This window comes from Dipodomys spectabilis, unplaced genomic scaffold, assembly GCF_019054845.1.
Source record: "Dipodomys spectabilis isolate Male_0828 unplaced genomic scaffold, ASM1905484v1 ptg000147l, whole genome shotgun sequence".
Taxonomy (NCBI): domain Eukaryota; kingdom Metazoa; phylum Chordata; class Mammalia; order Rodentia; family Heteromyidae; genus Dipodomys; species Dipodomys spectabilis.
In genome coordinates, this window is record NW_024870824.1 from 6,462,573 (window position 1) to 6,477,997 (window position 15,425).

At 46.6% G+C, this 15,425-nt stretch overlaps 1 protein-coding gene across 3 annotated transcripts; it reads right to left on the reverse strand.

Moving 5' to 3' along the window:
• Window positions 1–283: 283 nt before the first annotated feature.
• On the reverse strand, window positions 284–8,423 carry Spata24 (spermatogenesis associated 24). 3 transcript variants are annotated; one of them, XM_042692054.1, is made up of 6 exons: window positions 8,234–8,423; window positions 6,281–6,346; window positions 5,937–6,067; window positions 5,776–5,846; window positions 548–650; window positions 284–469 (listed from the first exon to the last, which is right to left on the reverse strand). In XM_042692054.1, exons 1-6 carry the CDS (start codon window positions 8,348–8,350, stop codon window positions 319–321), a joined length of 639 nt encoding a protein of 212 aa, XP_042547988.1. In that variant the 5' UTR covers window positions 8,351–8,423; the 3' UTR covers window positions 284–318. The 3 variants fall into 3 exon arrangements, with proteins under 3 accessions (XP_042547988.1, XP_042547989.1, XP_042547990.1); XM_042692055.1 differs by having other exon boundaries at window positions 284–445; window positions 8,234–8,420; XM_042692056.1 differs by lacking the exon at window positions 8,234–8,423 and adding an exon at window positions 7,902–7,991.
• Between the last annotated feature and the right edge of the window lie 7,002 nt (window positions 8,424–15,425).

Sequence of the window (15,425 nt, forward strand, 5' to 3'; positions counted from 1 at the left end):
TTCCATCACTCCAGTGGACTCTACCACTACCCAAGGGAAGGAGGGAAGTAGCAGAGTCTAGAGACCAGAGCAGCATTCCCGTCTGAGCTCAGGAAGTGGCCTGACAGGTTACTGTTTAATGCCTGGCTACCTAGTCCTTGGTGTTTTGATGCTTAGGTCACCAAGGCCTAGAAGGAAGGCAGGCAGAAGTGACATCGGCTCACTGCCCTTTCCCTGGACTCAAAGGGGTGGGAAAGACAGGGCTGGACTCCTCAGACCAGACAGAAAAGGCAGAGAAGTTGGGTATTAGAGCCAGAGAGCACGAAGACAACCAGCATTTTATTTTTCCCTGTGACGGTGGCTGCGGGCATGACGCTTTCCTGACGCTTTCTTATGCTTCTGGTCCAGCACCTGGGCCATGTATTTCTCCTGCTGCTTCTGGATCCGGAAGTCAGACATGTGATTCCTGCAATGGAGCCGGTGTCGTGGGCTGGAAAGCCCAGGGTAGGGGCCAGAGGTCAGGCTCCCCACTTCCATCAACAACCCCCAGCCTAGCCCAGCCCCTCACCTGAAGATCTGTTTCTGTTGGTTGATAACTTGCTGTAACTCTTTAATTTCATTCTCTTTGCCATTAAGTATATCTTCTTGCTTTATAATGTGAGACTCAATCTCTGTGGGGGAGAGAGGCAGGAGGAGGGGTGGTTCCCATCCATGGGCCCCTTCCTGGGCTAAGGCTTCCCTCATAGGGCTTCCTGGAAGGAGGTTCTCCCCCCCCACCCTGGGTTTTTCCATGAACATGCTAATATTTTATTGTGAATTTATGGAGTGTCTTGAGAGGGATGACAATGTCTTGATGATTGTGCCAGTGACTTTATCACGCTATTCTGGACTTCATCCACCATTCTTTACCATTCTACTAGTTCTAGAGTATTTGCCTAGAATGTGAGAGTAAGTGAAGGTTCTTGAAGAGAGGTATTTGTGGTCTATCCAAAGGCAGGAGGGACCAAACTACTCCTGTCATGAACTGCTGTCTTTACAGATGTCACTCTCTGCTTTAACAAGACTTAAGTCTCAAAATTCCAATTCCTCCCAGTACTTTCTTCCCCTCACACCTATATCCAAAATACCATATATTTTTACTCATTTGTCTTTATCATATTTGCTGCTTTTCCCTGAGGCTAAAACCAGTACTTGGCACACAATAGGTATACATTAAATGTATTTGTGGGGCTGGGAAGGTGGCTCAGTGGTAGAGCGCTTGCCTTGCATGCATGAGGCCCTGGGTTCGATTCCTCAGCACCACATAAGCAGAAAAAAAAAAAGCCAGAAGTGGCACTGTGGCTCAAGTGGTAGAGCGCTAGCCTTGAGCTGAAGAGTTGAGGGACAGCGCCCAGGCCCACGAGCGGACCCCCCCCCCCAAAAAAAAAGATATATAAATGTATTTGTGGAATGAACTGTCCCCTGGGGGCTTATGACTTAGAAATATCTCCTAGTTATGCTCAGACCAACTAGATCTATGGAGGGTCAGTTCAATGCCCATCTTTGTACTTGAGCTTCTACTTGAGGAGAAGTTCTCTGACTTCAGTTGCTCTCAGAGAGCTGGGGGTATGGCTCAGTAGTGGAATGTGTAAGGATTGGGCTTGATCCCTGCACCACCACCCAAAAAGAAAAAAAAGACTCAAAAACTGATCAGACAATTGGATAAAACTTCATTTCAATGAAGTGCACATTGAAGCCATGTGCCAGTGGCGCATCCTTATAATCCTAGCTGCTCAGGAGGCTGAGATCTGAGGATCGAGTTTCAAAGCCAACCCAGGCAGACAAATCAGATACACTGTAATTCACCAGCAAAAAATCTGGAACTGTAGGTATGACTCAAGTAGTAGAGCACAGGCCTTACATGAAAAAGCTAAATGTGAGGCCTTAAGGTCAAGCCCCAGAACGGACACAAAAATAAAAACCAAAGTTTCTATGTTCAGACCTATTTCCCACCTACAGACAGCCCTAATGTTTAGGGAGAGGTGGGGGTTGGAGGGAAGACCCAATGTGATAGTGGTGGCAAGCCCATGCCAAATTAAGTACACATGGGATGCAGGCATAACTTTGGTGTCTTGGTCAAAATTCAAGAAAGGTATAGGTATCTAGAGATGTTTCTTCATTTATATAATTGTTCCTTGTGGAACAATTTTCTTCCTTCACAAAGGAAGAAAATCCTACTGCCTTTAAATCTTAGGTAGGCCTGGGGACATAGTTCAGGGGTGGAGTAACTTGCCTAGCACTAGAAATCCCCAACACTGCTAAATACATACATAAAGGTTGAACAAAAATTACAACATAATAGTTCTGACTGTGTAGGAATGCTGAGAAAGCACTGAGGATTCCAGAAGGGAAGATCTGGTACAAATCAAGGTACAACATGGAAAAAAAGAAAAGAACTTTGTGCTAGTGGCTCACACCTGTAATTCTAGCTGCTCAGGTTTAACTCAGCCCTGAGAGAAAAGTCTTTAAGACTCCCTATCTCCAATTAACTACCAAAAAGCCAGGCTGGAGGTATGACTTATATGGTAGTGGGCCAGATGAGCAAGTGGGAAGTCTTGAGTTCAAGCCCCAGTATTTGGGGGAGGGGAGAGGAGGAGAGATACAGATGGAGACAGAATGAAAACATGAGCTCATTGGGAGTACTGACTCTCCCTCCCAAGGTCGTCCAGCTAATCCAGATTGCTTGGGATTTTTTATTTTATTTATTTATTTTTGGTTGGTCGTGGGGCCTGAACTCTGGGCCTGGGCACTGTCCCTCAGCTCTTCAGCTCAAGACTAGCACTCTACCACTTGAGCTACAGCACCACTTCTGGCTTTTTCTGCTTATGTGGTGCTGAGGAATCAAACCCAGGGCCTCATGCATGCAAGGCAAGCACTCTACTACTGAGCCACCTTCCCAGCCCTGCTTGGGAATTCCTTTAGGAAAAACATTAGAAATCTTTGTGACTCTTAAAAGGCTGAGGCACCCATGAGAGAATGGTAAAGTCTGAGAAGAATAAAGAACTATGTAGGTGTAGAAACCAAGCAGAAACCACAAAGGGAGGTGGTATGGTATAAGTCAAGGTTTAAAACAGTTTAAAGTTTAAAGCAGCAGACTGGCTGAGCACTGGTGACTAACAACTGTAATCCTTCCTACTCAGGAGGCTGTTACATAAGGATTGAGGTTTGAAGCCAGCACAGGCAGGAAAGTCTGTGAGCCTCTTATCTCAAATCAAGCACCAAGCCAGGTGCTGGTGGCTCACGCCTATAATCCTAGCTACTCAGGAGGCTGAGATCTGAGGATGGTGGTTTCAAAGCCAGCCCGAGCAGGAAAGTCCGTGAGACTCATCTCCAATAAACCACTAGAAAACCGGAAGTGGTGTTGTGGCTCAAGCAGTAGAGCGCTTGCCTTGCGCTGAAGAGCGCAAGGATAGCGCCCAAGCCCAGAGTTCAAGCCCCACGACCGACCAAAAAAAAAAAAAAAAAAAGCACCAAAAAGTCTGAAATGGAGCTGTGGCTCAAGTAGTACAGTGCGAGCCTTGAATTAAAAACTAAGGGATAGGGGCTGGGAAGGTGGCTCAGTGGTAGAGCACTTGCCTTGCATGCATGATGTCCTGGGTTCAATTCTTCTGCACTACATAAGCAGAAAAAGCCGGAAGTGGCGCTGTGGCTCAAGTGGTAGAGCGCTAGCCTTGAGCTGAAGAGCTGAGGGACAGTGCCCAGGCCCAGAGTTCAGGCCCACGACCAGACCCAAAAAAACAAAACAAAACAAAAAACCCTAAGGGACAGCCAGGTGCTGGTGGTTCAGGCCTGTAATCCTAGCTACTAAGAAGGCTGAGATCTGAGAATTACAGTTCAAAGCCAGACTGGGAAGGAAAGTCCATGAGCCTCTTATCTCCAGTTAACTACCAGAAAACCAGAAGTGGCTCAAGTGGTAGACCACTAGCCTTGAGCTGAAGAGCTGAGGGACAATGCCCAGGCCCAGAGTTCAAAACTAAGGGACAGTTGGGTAGGCCAAGTTCCAGCACTAGGACTGGTAAATAAAACAAAACTATTAAGGGACAGCACCAATGTCCTGAATTCAAGCACCAATACTGACCCCCCCCCAAAAAAAAACAACAATCCAGCAGACTGGCTCAAGTAAGGGCTTGTGGCCCACTGGAATGATTGACATGCAGGGGAGAGGCAGTAAGAGACCCTGATCCCATGATACACACACATGGAAGAAATCTTAGTTGAAAGGAATGCCCTATGGAGAAGGATTGGGATTAGTGGGGGAGGGGGGAGGCTGGGAAGGGATGTGAAGGGTAAACAAAGGAGGAGGCTGCAATGCTTGGTAAGAAATGTACGCATTATCCTGCCCATGTAACTGTAACTCCTCTGTACAGTATGTTCATAAATAAAATTAAATTAAATTAAAAAAAAAAAAAAAAAAAGGAATGCCCTAAAGGAAAAGTATCTACCTATCCTTCCTAGTTTTACTGGGGAAAGAAAAGGAGATACCTATGGAGAAGTAAAGGAATCTATAGTGTTGTGTGTGTGTGTGTGTGTGTGGGTCCTGGGACTTAAACTCAGGGGGCTTGGGCCTTCATTGCCACTGAGCTTTTTTACTCAAGTCTAGAACTCTACCACTTGAGCCATAGCTCCACTTCCCACTTTTTTGCTAGTTAATTGGACCTAAGAATCTCACAGATTTTCCTGCCCATCCTGCTTTAAACAGCAATCCTTAGATCTCAGCCTTCTGAGTAGCTAGGATTACAGGTATGAGCCAATGGGTCCAGGCAGAAGTGTGGAGATAATCTTATTTGTTGGGATTCAGGAAGTCCTGGTGGGAGCCAGGGTGATATCTGTCAGCCTATCTAGCTAGATCAAAGACATGAGCCTGCCAGCATTTTCCAGTGAGACGGCTCACCAGGAGCCCAAGGGCTGGAGTGGTAGATGAGGGCTGCCCAGGGCTCCAAAGGGAGCCCTACTAGGAGAGGTCTCAACCCTCTTTTTGATTTGGACTGGTCTCTGGCCTACTTGAAATCTGCTACAGTGATTGAAGCAGATGTGATGAATGGATTTTTGTATCTACTACTACTTAAATAAAGGGTTTCCTAGGTCTGGGGACACTGAGGGGCTGACTATAAAAAGTACCCCTCAACTAACAGCACCAACAGAGTCAGCAAGTGGCCAAGGCATGTGTACTGAGCGGAGCTGAAAACTGGTGGCCCAAACATATTTTACTTGGGCCATATAATACTACATTTTAACTGTTTAAATTAATGCTAATGAGTTAGAAAAGTCTCCATTAAATTTGGCTGCTAGATTTTTTTTTTTTAAATTTAGCAATCCTGAGCCCTCATTCCCACAGAGGAGGGGTAAGACCTTGATAGGGAGATGGCTTTCATGTTGCTGAGACTAATGTCAGCTTTCCAACAAAATGCTTGCCCTGTTGTTCTTGCAGCAGGGTTAAGAGTAAAATGTACTACTTCTAATACATATCAAAAGTGGGAAATAAAAGTTGGACTAAGAAGGTTGCATGTTTCAAGAAAAATGGGAGCAAACCCGTTTCTTTATGGCCGTGAAGAATATTGTACAACGACTGCTTTCCTCATTTTCGTGGCCTGCCTGGTCCCTGAAGGCCTTTTCGAAGGTGTGCCCCTCCTGGGCTTGCCTGTATCCTCAGCCGGGGATAGAAGGTGGGGTGAAACCCTGCTTTTGGCATAGGCCCTGGGCTATTAGGGAAAAGCCCGTGTAAGTTAGCATGGGGGGCAGAGCGGGCTTCCCGCCTACCATTGCATTTGGTGATGAGCTGGTCCTTTTTGCTGGACTCCTGCAGGACTTTGCTCTTGACAGTGGAGAGCCTGGGTGGAAAGGATAGGATCAGAGAGTGGGTAGGCCTGCAGGCAGATTAAGACCCCTGACCTCCATGCTCACTCCTGAGGCCAACTTACGCCTTTTCAAAGGCCAGCTTCTCTTTCTCCAGCTGCTTAGACAGAACCTCCACCTCTCCGAGGGCAAATTGCAGCTTCTCCTCTTCTTTGGCCAGGAGGACCTTGGTCTTGGCATGGGCAGCTTTCTCTTCCTGAAGGAACAGTAAGCAGTCACCTCATTACCTCAAGCCACCTTGGGCCTCCTAGGTTCCCTTCACTAGCCTCTTTCTCAGAAGAGCATGTAAAAACCAGGGAACATGAAGATGCTCTCCTTACTAGCAGGAATGGAAGTTCCCAAAGGCCAATACTGAATGAGTCTGTCCAACTACAGGGATCAGGAAATAGAGATTAGAAGCATTACTTACCACCAGTTTCTTCTCCACTTCCTGGAACTCTTCTTTACTGACAAAATTTTCATCCTGGAGTACCATCTGCAACAAAATTTGGATCAGCAAGGACTTGGGTCAGGGTAAGAAGGGTGCCCTCTAGGGACCAGGGCAAAGAATGGATAATGAGGTAAACCCAGGGGATCTAAGATTTAACAGGGAGAATTCAGTTCGACAGATTCACTGAGGCCCAGGTTTCTCTTTCATTGCAGTAGAAACTAGGCTAGTGGAGGAGACGGTGCACAGCCAGACTGAACAGTGTGGGTTGTGGTGCCCAAGGAGTGCTTGGCCCAGCCCGAGGATAGGTCAAAATTGCTTTTGAAACCAGAAGTGGTGCTGTAGCTCTAGTAGTAAAGTGCTAGCCTTGAGCATGAATTGGTTCATGGACAGTGTCCAGGCCCTGAGTTCAAGCCCATAGCCAACAACAACAACAACAACAAAGTGCTTAAAAAAATATGGAGGTCTGGCCAGGTGCCAGTGGCTCACGCCTATAATCCTATTAAGGAGGCTAAGATCTGAGTATCTTGGTTCAAAGCCAGCCCAGGCAGGAAGGTCCATAAACCTCCCCGCCCCCCTCCTTTTCTTTTTGGTCATGAGGCATGCTTTGGAACTGGGCGTTGTCCCTGAGCTGTTCAGCTCAAGGCTAGCGTTCTACCACTTGAGCCACAGCACCACTACAGGTTTTCTGGTGGCTTATTGGAGATAAGAGTGTCATGGACTTTCCTGCCTGAGCTGGCTTTGAACTGTGATCCTCAGATCTCAGCTTCCTGAGTAGCTAGGATTACAGGTGTGAGCCACATGCGCCTGGCTGGAGTTCATTTTGATAAAAATTATATGATCAGAGGTACAGAGGCATTGTCCCTTTGTTAAAATTATTTTTTGAGGGCTGTGGGGCTGAACTCTGGGCCTGGGTGCTGTCCCTCAGCTCTTCAACTCAAGGGTAGTGCTCTACCACTTAAGCCACAGTGCCACTTCTGGTTTGCTGGTGGTTTATTGGAGATCAGTGTCTCATGGACTTTCCTTCCCTGTCTGGCTTTGAACCACAATCCTCAGATCTCAGCTTCCTGAGGCGTCCGACTAAAATTGCTTTTAAAGATGGTAAAGTTAATCCTGAAATCTGCTAAATAGTATGTGCCAGAAAAGGGGTTAGGGGAGGGTTCCAGATGGTGGGAACATACATGCCAAGGCCAACTACCAAAAAAACACATCTGGATACCTTCCGGTAACTGGAGCTAATTCAGGGCCTACAGCTGCACGTATTTGATTGAAAACGGGGTATTAGAGTAGTCAACAGTGTCTTTTCTTCCTACCAATCTAACTTCCCAGGTTTAAGAATTAGAGTCAAAAACAGATGTGAAGCCAGTTTTGCTTTTGAAATGGAACAGACATCCCAATATTGTTGCCAAAACAGAAAAATAAAACCACGGAGTACTCCAGAGAGCAGCTCTGGAGATGACTTGTGGCTCCAATGCTTTGCTGGAGTTTGAAAATGCAAACTGACATGGCAGAAGGTTCTTGAGTCAACATGGTCACTCGGGCTAAATCTGTGCCTACTGAGCTCAACATGGCACTGCATTTGTCACTAGCGAGGGGTATCTACAATGCTTCTCTGCACGTGAGGGCTCAGGAACTCAGGGAAGTCATTTCCACTAACAATGGACACACAGGCTCAATGGATATCTACTAGGTCTCGCAGCTACTAGGCAGAGTACAGAAAAGTCGCTTGAGTTACATAAAATAACCTAGAAAATACTCAGGAAGACACCACCCTCTTCCTCTTGGCTCCACCTATCCCAGCCAGGGCCCAACGGAGCTCCACCTCTCGGCCAAGGATTCTAGCTACACCCCTTGCTCCGAGACGGGGTCGGGCTTCGCCCCACCAGCGAGGGGTTCAGCTCGGCCTCTTTCCCCTTAGTTTTCCTAACTGCGTACCACATTCCTCAGCTGGTGAATCAGCTCCTCCTGAGACTCAATCACGTCTCGCAGTTGATCGAAGGCGAGACACACAGATCCGGACCCCCCCGGCGACCACCCGAGGGGCGTCGTCATCTTTCGCCCCCGCCAGCTCGTTGGAAATGGCTACCGCTGCTGGCCCTGCCGCTGTCGCCCACCAATGAGAACGCGACGCCACAAAGCACCGTGGCAACCGGAGGCGGGGACTTCCTCTGTTACCAGGAGCAGGGCCGGCCTCTTAAAGGGGGCCCCGCGGGGGGCGGGGGGGGGAGAGGGGGTTAGGGAGGGCGTGGCTCAATTAGGCGCTTGCGTAGTAAGCGGGTTAGACCCCTGCATCACAAAACAAAACAACAACAAAAAGGAGCGGCCGAGGCCTAGCCGCGGGGGAGCTTGGTCGCTAACGATCTCGGAGAATTTGAGTCTAGGAAATCTGTCCCTCTCTTGACTCTTCTGTTTTTCACACAGTCCTGAGGAACTGGAAAGGTCCTACTCACTCTTCAATGTCTAGGAGTGTGAGCAGGCCATACTCAGACACTGCCCAGGGCCTGGTAACTTGGGCACACCTACATATTTAGCTTCACATGTTTCTTTCCTCTATCCTAATGTCCAAAGTTTTCTCGTAGTATGAGATTCCAGGCTCCTCAAACTTAGGAAGCTTAAGCCTAACCCGACGAAGATAGAAAAGGAGAATTCTGTTAGGTGCAAAAAGAAGGGGGCAGACGGGAGCCCACCCGGGAGAGGAAGAAAAAGTCCAGAGAAAGAGTAGACAAAGCAGCTGCTCAACACCAGCACAGGTTTATTAGGAAGAAATCTGCAAGGGGGAACCTTCAGCCAAAGCTAGAGATTCACCCCCTGCTTACAATCCGGGCCTGACTAGAACAGGCTAGCACAGGTGGTTTGAGAGTAACTGACAGTGGGATAAATAATGGGAAATAATGTCACAATTGGAGGCAGGGGAGGTCACTGAGTCAAGTCTAAGCTGGAGGTTAATATTGGTCCTGTGCCTTCTGAGTAAATTTATCTGTTTTGGGAAAAGAGGGAAAGGAAAGTGTTAGTGAATCAAGGCACTGTTCCGGGGCCTCAAGCACTCTACCTCTGAGCCTCAGCCTTTGGTGTATTGAGACATAGACTCACTATATAGCCCGAGCTGGCCTGAAATTATGAGCCTCCTGCTCATTCTCCTGAGTTCTGGGATTTTAGGTATTTGTCACTGTATTTTTTTTCTTTTTAAACTTTAAACAGATTACAATTTAACATGTACATTTATATGTTCAGTGGTTTTTTGTTGTTTTGCCTGTCATGGGGCTTGAATTCTGGGCCTGGGCACTGTCTCTGAGCTAAAGGCTAGTGCTCTGCTGGGTTTCTGGTGGGTAATTGGAAATAAGAGTCTCATGGACTTTCCTGCCCAGGCTGGCTCTGAACTGTAATCCTCAGATCTCAGCCTCCTTAGTAGCTAGGATTACAGGTGTGAGCCACCAGTACCTGGCTTCAGTGGATTTTTTGTGTTGTTTGTGTGTGTGTGTGTGTGTTTTAGTGTGTGTGTCTGGGTACCAGTACTGGGGCTTGAGCTCAGGGCCTTGGTGCTGTCTCTCAGCTTTTTCATCCAACGCTGGTACACTACTTCTTAAGCCAAAGCTCCAACAAAGCTTCTTGGTGGTTAGAGGGAAGAGTCTCATGGACTTTCCTGCTCTAGCTGGCTTTCAACCTAGATCCTCAGATCCCAGCCCAGAATTAGAATTGCTACAGGCATCTGGCAGAGAGAGCGAGCGAGCGAGCGAGAGAGAGAGAGAGAGAGAGAGAGAGAGAGAGAGAAAGTGAGAGAGAGAGAGTGTGTTTTGATTCTGGTGCTTGAACTCAGGCAGGGCCTGGTTACTGTTCCTGAGCATTTTTGATAAAGACTAGCACTCTACCACTTGAACCACACCTCTATTCTAACATTTTTGGTGGTTAATTGAAGGTCAAAGTGTCATGGCCTTTCCTGTCCCAAGCTGGCTTCAAACCATGATCCTCAGATCTTAGCTAGACACAGAATCATAAATGGGAGCCAGCAGTGCCCAACCCCAGCAGTGTTATTTTGTGCCACTACTGGGGCTTGAACTCAGAGTTCTTGCTTGGTTTTGCCCACAGCTATTACTCTCCCACTTGAGCCATACCTCCAGTTCAACTTTTTTGTTGGTTAATTGGAAATAGCATCTCTAGGATTCTTCTGCCCAGGTTGGTAACTTTCAGATCTTAGCCTCCCAAATAGAGGGTGGGATTACAAGCTAGGATGACAGGGGTGGGTAAGCCACTGATATCTGGCTTAATAGCCATATTTGGCTATTGGCTACTGTGTTGGCCAGTGTGGGCCTAAAGGCTGCTGTGTTGCTGCTGCACTAGCACAGAGCTCTCTCTGAACTTTGTCTGCCAATGTGCCCACCTATGGTCACCTTGGACTAAGCTGCACATTCCACTGGGGCAGTGACTCGAGTGTTCCCCATGAACTATGTTCTCTTCCCTCCCTCTAATCTTCCTTGTGGTGTTGCTTGGTGTTACTTGCCAATGTTTATCTCCACCAGCTGGAATGAGTGGTAGATGTATTTGGGGTACCACTTTAGAACACAGCCAGTTCCCTGGGGTTGGGAGGTTATAAGGAATGAGACTCTTACACTCCAAGTTCAAACTTGCATGGACATGACAGACCATAACACACTTCTACACATGTCAGCAAGCATTCTGGGCTTCTAGCCAACAAGGGCTCAATGAGGCTTAGCATGACATGATATCACAAGAAGCTCTATGATTCTTCTCTGGGAAAAGCTGCCTTTTACACAGGCTTGCCATCCTGGTTGATGGTTTGGCTATTTCTTTCTGCCCAACAAAATACCCTACTTTTTTTTTGGGGGGGGGGGGCCTGGTCGTGGGGCCAGAACTCTGGGTCTGGGCGCTGTCCCTCAGCTCTTCAGTTCAAGGCTAGTGCTCTACCACTTGAGCCACAGCGCCACTTCTGGCTTTTTTCTTTTTGCTTATGTGGTGCTGAGGAATTGAACCCAGGGCCTCAGGCATGCAAGGCAAGTGCTCTACCACTGAGCCACCTTCCCAGCCCCCTAAATGTGTTTTTGGTTGTTGTTGTTTATTGGTTGTGGCACTTGAACTCTGGGCCTGGGCACTGTCCCTGAGCTCTTCAGCTCAAGTCAAGTGCTCTACCACTTGAGCCACAGCGCTACTTCCAGTTTTCTGGTGGTTAATTGGAGATTAGAGTCTCATGGACTTTTCTTCGTGGGCTGGCTTTGAACCGTGATCCTAAGATCTTAGCTATGATTACAGGCATGAGCCACTGGTGCCCTGCTTAAATGTATTATTATTATTATTATTGTGCTGACCTGCAGCTTGAATTCAGGGCCTGGGTACTATCCCTGTTTTTTTTTGCTCAAGGCCAACACTCTACCACTTGGAGCCACACTTCCACTTCTGGTAAAAGAATCAAGATATAAAGCCATTCTTTTTATATAAAAATCTTTTAATTTTTTTTTTCCCATTAAAATACACTCAATCTAGATGCAATGAATCAAGTGACCAGATTTTCAGAATTCTTACTCCACCAGGATCTGATTTCACCTGTGTCATCCCAGAAGCTGGTCACAGAACATCCATGTCTTTAGTATTGTGATGCAGATGATAAAATCACTACCTAACATATGTGCCTATGGTTATATGGTGGCCATCGCACAAGATATCAACAATGCAAGCTCAAAAAAATAAAGATGTATAGTAACTTGGCCCTTTCCAAAAATAAATATATTAGGACATTAAGCTTACATCTTAAATGAGTTCAAAATAAATAGAAATGAAGTGCTAAGCTCCTGTGAGGAGCAGCGCATGCAGAGACAATGAACTTGACTGTGTGGCTGCTGGCATCCCAGAGTGCCTCCTCCTTGCCACTCCTGAGGAGTGTGAGGATGCAAATGGCAACAGCACACAGCTCAGCCAGGCTGCTGGTCCCATGTTCAGTTGGGGCTTGGGAGTTCACTGCCATTTCTAACAGTTTCCAACAGGAAGCATGCCATGTTCTTTTCTTCCATGTCACTCCTCCCAAGCTGTGTGTCCTGGAACCGATCAAGGAAACTTAGTTTTTCCAGTTTGAGTAGATAAATCCTAGGACTGCTAATTTGTGGACATGGATTGCTTAAACAGCCTGGTTCTTTGTGATGAGGATTTTCACCCTCTCCCTCTTTGCTATGGAGAGCACCTTCATTTGAATGAGAGCTTCAGCTTAGTTCCTGTGTGAGCCTCAAGTTCTATTTCTTCGCCCCACTCCCTTCACACTTCTCCAATCTTCAGCAGCACTGCAAGAAACAGTATTCAAGCTGCGTGCCATGTTCTGACAGCAAGAACAGGCTTATCTAAAGACTTTATACCGTCAGGAAGTCTTCCAAAGGATGCAGACAAGAGGAAAAAGCACCATGCACACAACCATCTAAAATACAACCATGGAAATTAAGAGTTTAACAATATTCTGGATAGTACCAAATAGATCTAACTATTCTCCAAACAAAAAACATGTAATTCCCTTGAGAAAAAAAGCCAGATGTGAGCATTATGGTCTATTAGTAATAAATAGGACCACTAATGTTATAAAAGCAATCGATGTGACATTTAATGTTGTTAGTATTGCCTCTAATTAATATTATCACAGATAATTGATTGCTACCATGAAATTCATAAAACATGACTATTCTATTCATGGGCATCTACAGGAGGGTCTTTTACTCTGTCAAATCAGTTTCACTGTGGCCCATTACGTAGCAGTGGTTGAGGCTGGAGAGAGAACTTGGTAGTTGTCCCTACCAGCCATCAAAGCCTCCTTTCTTTACCCATGTCCTAACTTGATGCAACATGGATGATCCGAATGGAGAAAGTACTTTGGAGCTCAATTGTGCTGTAGACTTTCCTTCCAACAGGAGCTTTTCTTCCAAAACAAAGAAGGAATAGAAAGAAGAGTGTAAACTACAGTCACCTAGTGGTCCTTTCAATTCAGGGACTTGTGGAGAGCTTAATCCTAGTGGCTTACCTCCCCAGTAAGGCCTGGAACTTCAGAGCCCAGGCAATGTCTGCCTTGTTACTAGTGGGAAAGGCTGACTTTTTGCCTTCCAGGGACCTCAATGTATGTTGGGAGGTCCTAGTTATCTTGCATTTTAAAGACCAGAAGGGAGGTTATCCTGGATATGGGAAGGATAGATGCAGGGGCAGGAAGGTTTGGAGGACACAGGTATCCTGGGGCAAGATTCTGCTTTGCCAATCTGGCTAGAGTCACCTGAAAAATGAGAACAATCTCTCATATTTTCACAGGTTAGCCATTATCCTCTCCAGGCCAGTGCTCTCTCATAAAAAGAGATTAATAATCTACAGAACTGTGTGGAAGCTTAAGTAAAAACACAAGAGGTCCTTGCTATAATTTTTTTTTTTTTGGGTCCGGTCGTGGGCCCTGAATTCTGGGCCTGGGCGCTATCCCTTAGCTCTTCAGCTCAAGGCTAGCGCTCTACCACTTGAGCCACAGTGCCACTTCCGGCTTTTTTCTTTTTTGCTTATGTGGTACTGAAGAATCGAACCCAGGGCCTCATGCATGCAAAGCAAGCACTTTACCACTGAGCCACCTTCCCAGCCCCCTCCTTGCTATAATTTATAGTAGGCACTCAATAAAAGTTGAATAAACTGCTGGGCACCGGTAGCTTACACCTGCAATCCTAGCTACTCAGGAGGCTGAGATCTGCGGATAATGGTTTGAAGCCAGCCTAGGCAGGAAAGTCTGTGAGACTTTCATCTCCAATTAACCACCAAAGAAAAGCCAGAAGTTGCTGGGTGCTGGTGGCTCACACCTTTAATCCTAGCTACTCAGGAGACTGAGAACTGAGGATCGTGGTTCAAAGCCAGCCCCAGCAGGAAATTCCCTGAGACTCTTATCTCCAATAAACCTCTCAGAAAACCGGAAGTGGCACTGTGGCTTAAGTGGTAGAGTGCTAGCTTTGAGCTGAAGAGTTGAGAGACAGTGCCCATGCCAGCATTCAAGCCCCACAACCCACAAAAAGAAAAAAGAAAAGCCTGAAGTGGAGCTGAGACTCAAGTGGTAGAACACTAACCTTGAACAAAAACAAACAAAAAGCCCCAGGAACCTGGGCACTGGTAGCTCACATCTGTAACTCTAAGAACCTATAAGGCTGAGATCTGAGGATGGTGGTTCAAAGCCAGCCCAGTTAGGAAAATCTGTGAGACTCTTATCTCCAATTAACTACCAAAAACCTGGAAGGGGCACTGTGGTTCAAAGTGGTAGAGTGGTAGCCTTGAGCGTAAAAGCTCAGGGATAGCACCTAGGCCCTGAATTCAAGCTTGAAGACCTCCAAAAACCCACCACCACCACCAACAAAACCCAGGACCAGCCACACTCAAATAAAAGATGAATAAAAAATCACCTTACACTACAAACTATGTATAGCACTGGGTTAAACAAAATGACAGCAGAACCCAACACTAACCTCTACCCTTACCCCATAGTCATAGAGGGGGAATCTTCGCCTTCCATCTCTAGGCTTGAGCCATAACCTGATTTTCTGAGTATGACTCCTCTTGGATCTAATGACTGTACCTCTGTGGAATGGAGGGACTCAATTCAGGGGTGATAATACTAAACAATTACAATAAAGGGAAATGACACAAAACATTCTCTGGTTCTACGTTGTCTTAGGGATCTACACTAAGGAGCTGAAATGAAGTCTTCCATTTCATCTTCTCCTTGACCCTGCTTCTTGCTGCTGAATTTCCCCTATCTGTTTCACAGCACAACTGATTTTAATTTCTGGATTCTCTGAATGGAGGCTGGGATAACAGAAAGCTATTGGCTTGACAGCTTAAGTTCCCAGGGCTATTTCTCAAGAGAGATAATGACTTTTATGTAGGAAGATGATTCTTGGCAGATGCTATACATAATATGGAACTGCTCTGGCGAAGCCCAGGAATGCCTGGGTATTAAGATCACTGAAGATGGGAAAAAGGAAGAGAATCGTTGATGTGTTCTGGGATGCCCTGAACAATATTCACAAAGGCAGGGTAGGCATGAAGCAGGGAGGCTGAGTGGATGCTTTGCCATTCATATAACTTAAATGAAATGTTTCTGTCCCAGGAGCCACTCCCCAGGAAG

Coding starts and splice junctions, on each gene's coding strand:
- Spata24 (XM_042692054.1), bottom strand. CDS start 8,350: ATGACGACGCCCCTCGGGTGGTCGCCGGGGGGGTCCGGATCTGTGTGT. Junction 5,847..5,936: donor AAGCTGGCCTTTGAAAAGGC/GTAAGTTGGCCT, acceptor CTTTCCACCCAG/GCTCTCCACTGTCAAGAGCA. Junction 651..5,775: donor GCTCATCACCAAATGCAATG/GTAGGCGGGAAG, acceptor TCTCCCCCACAG/AGATTGAGTCTCACATTATA.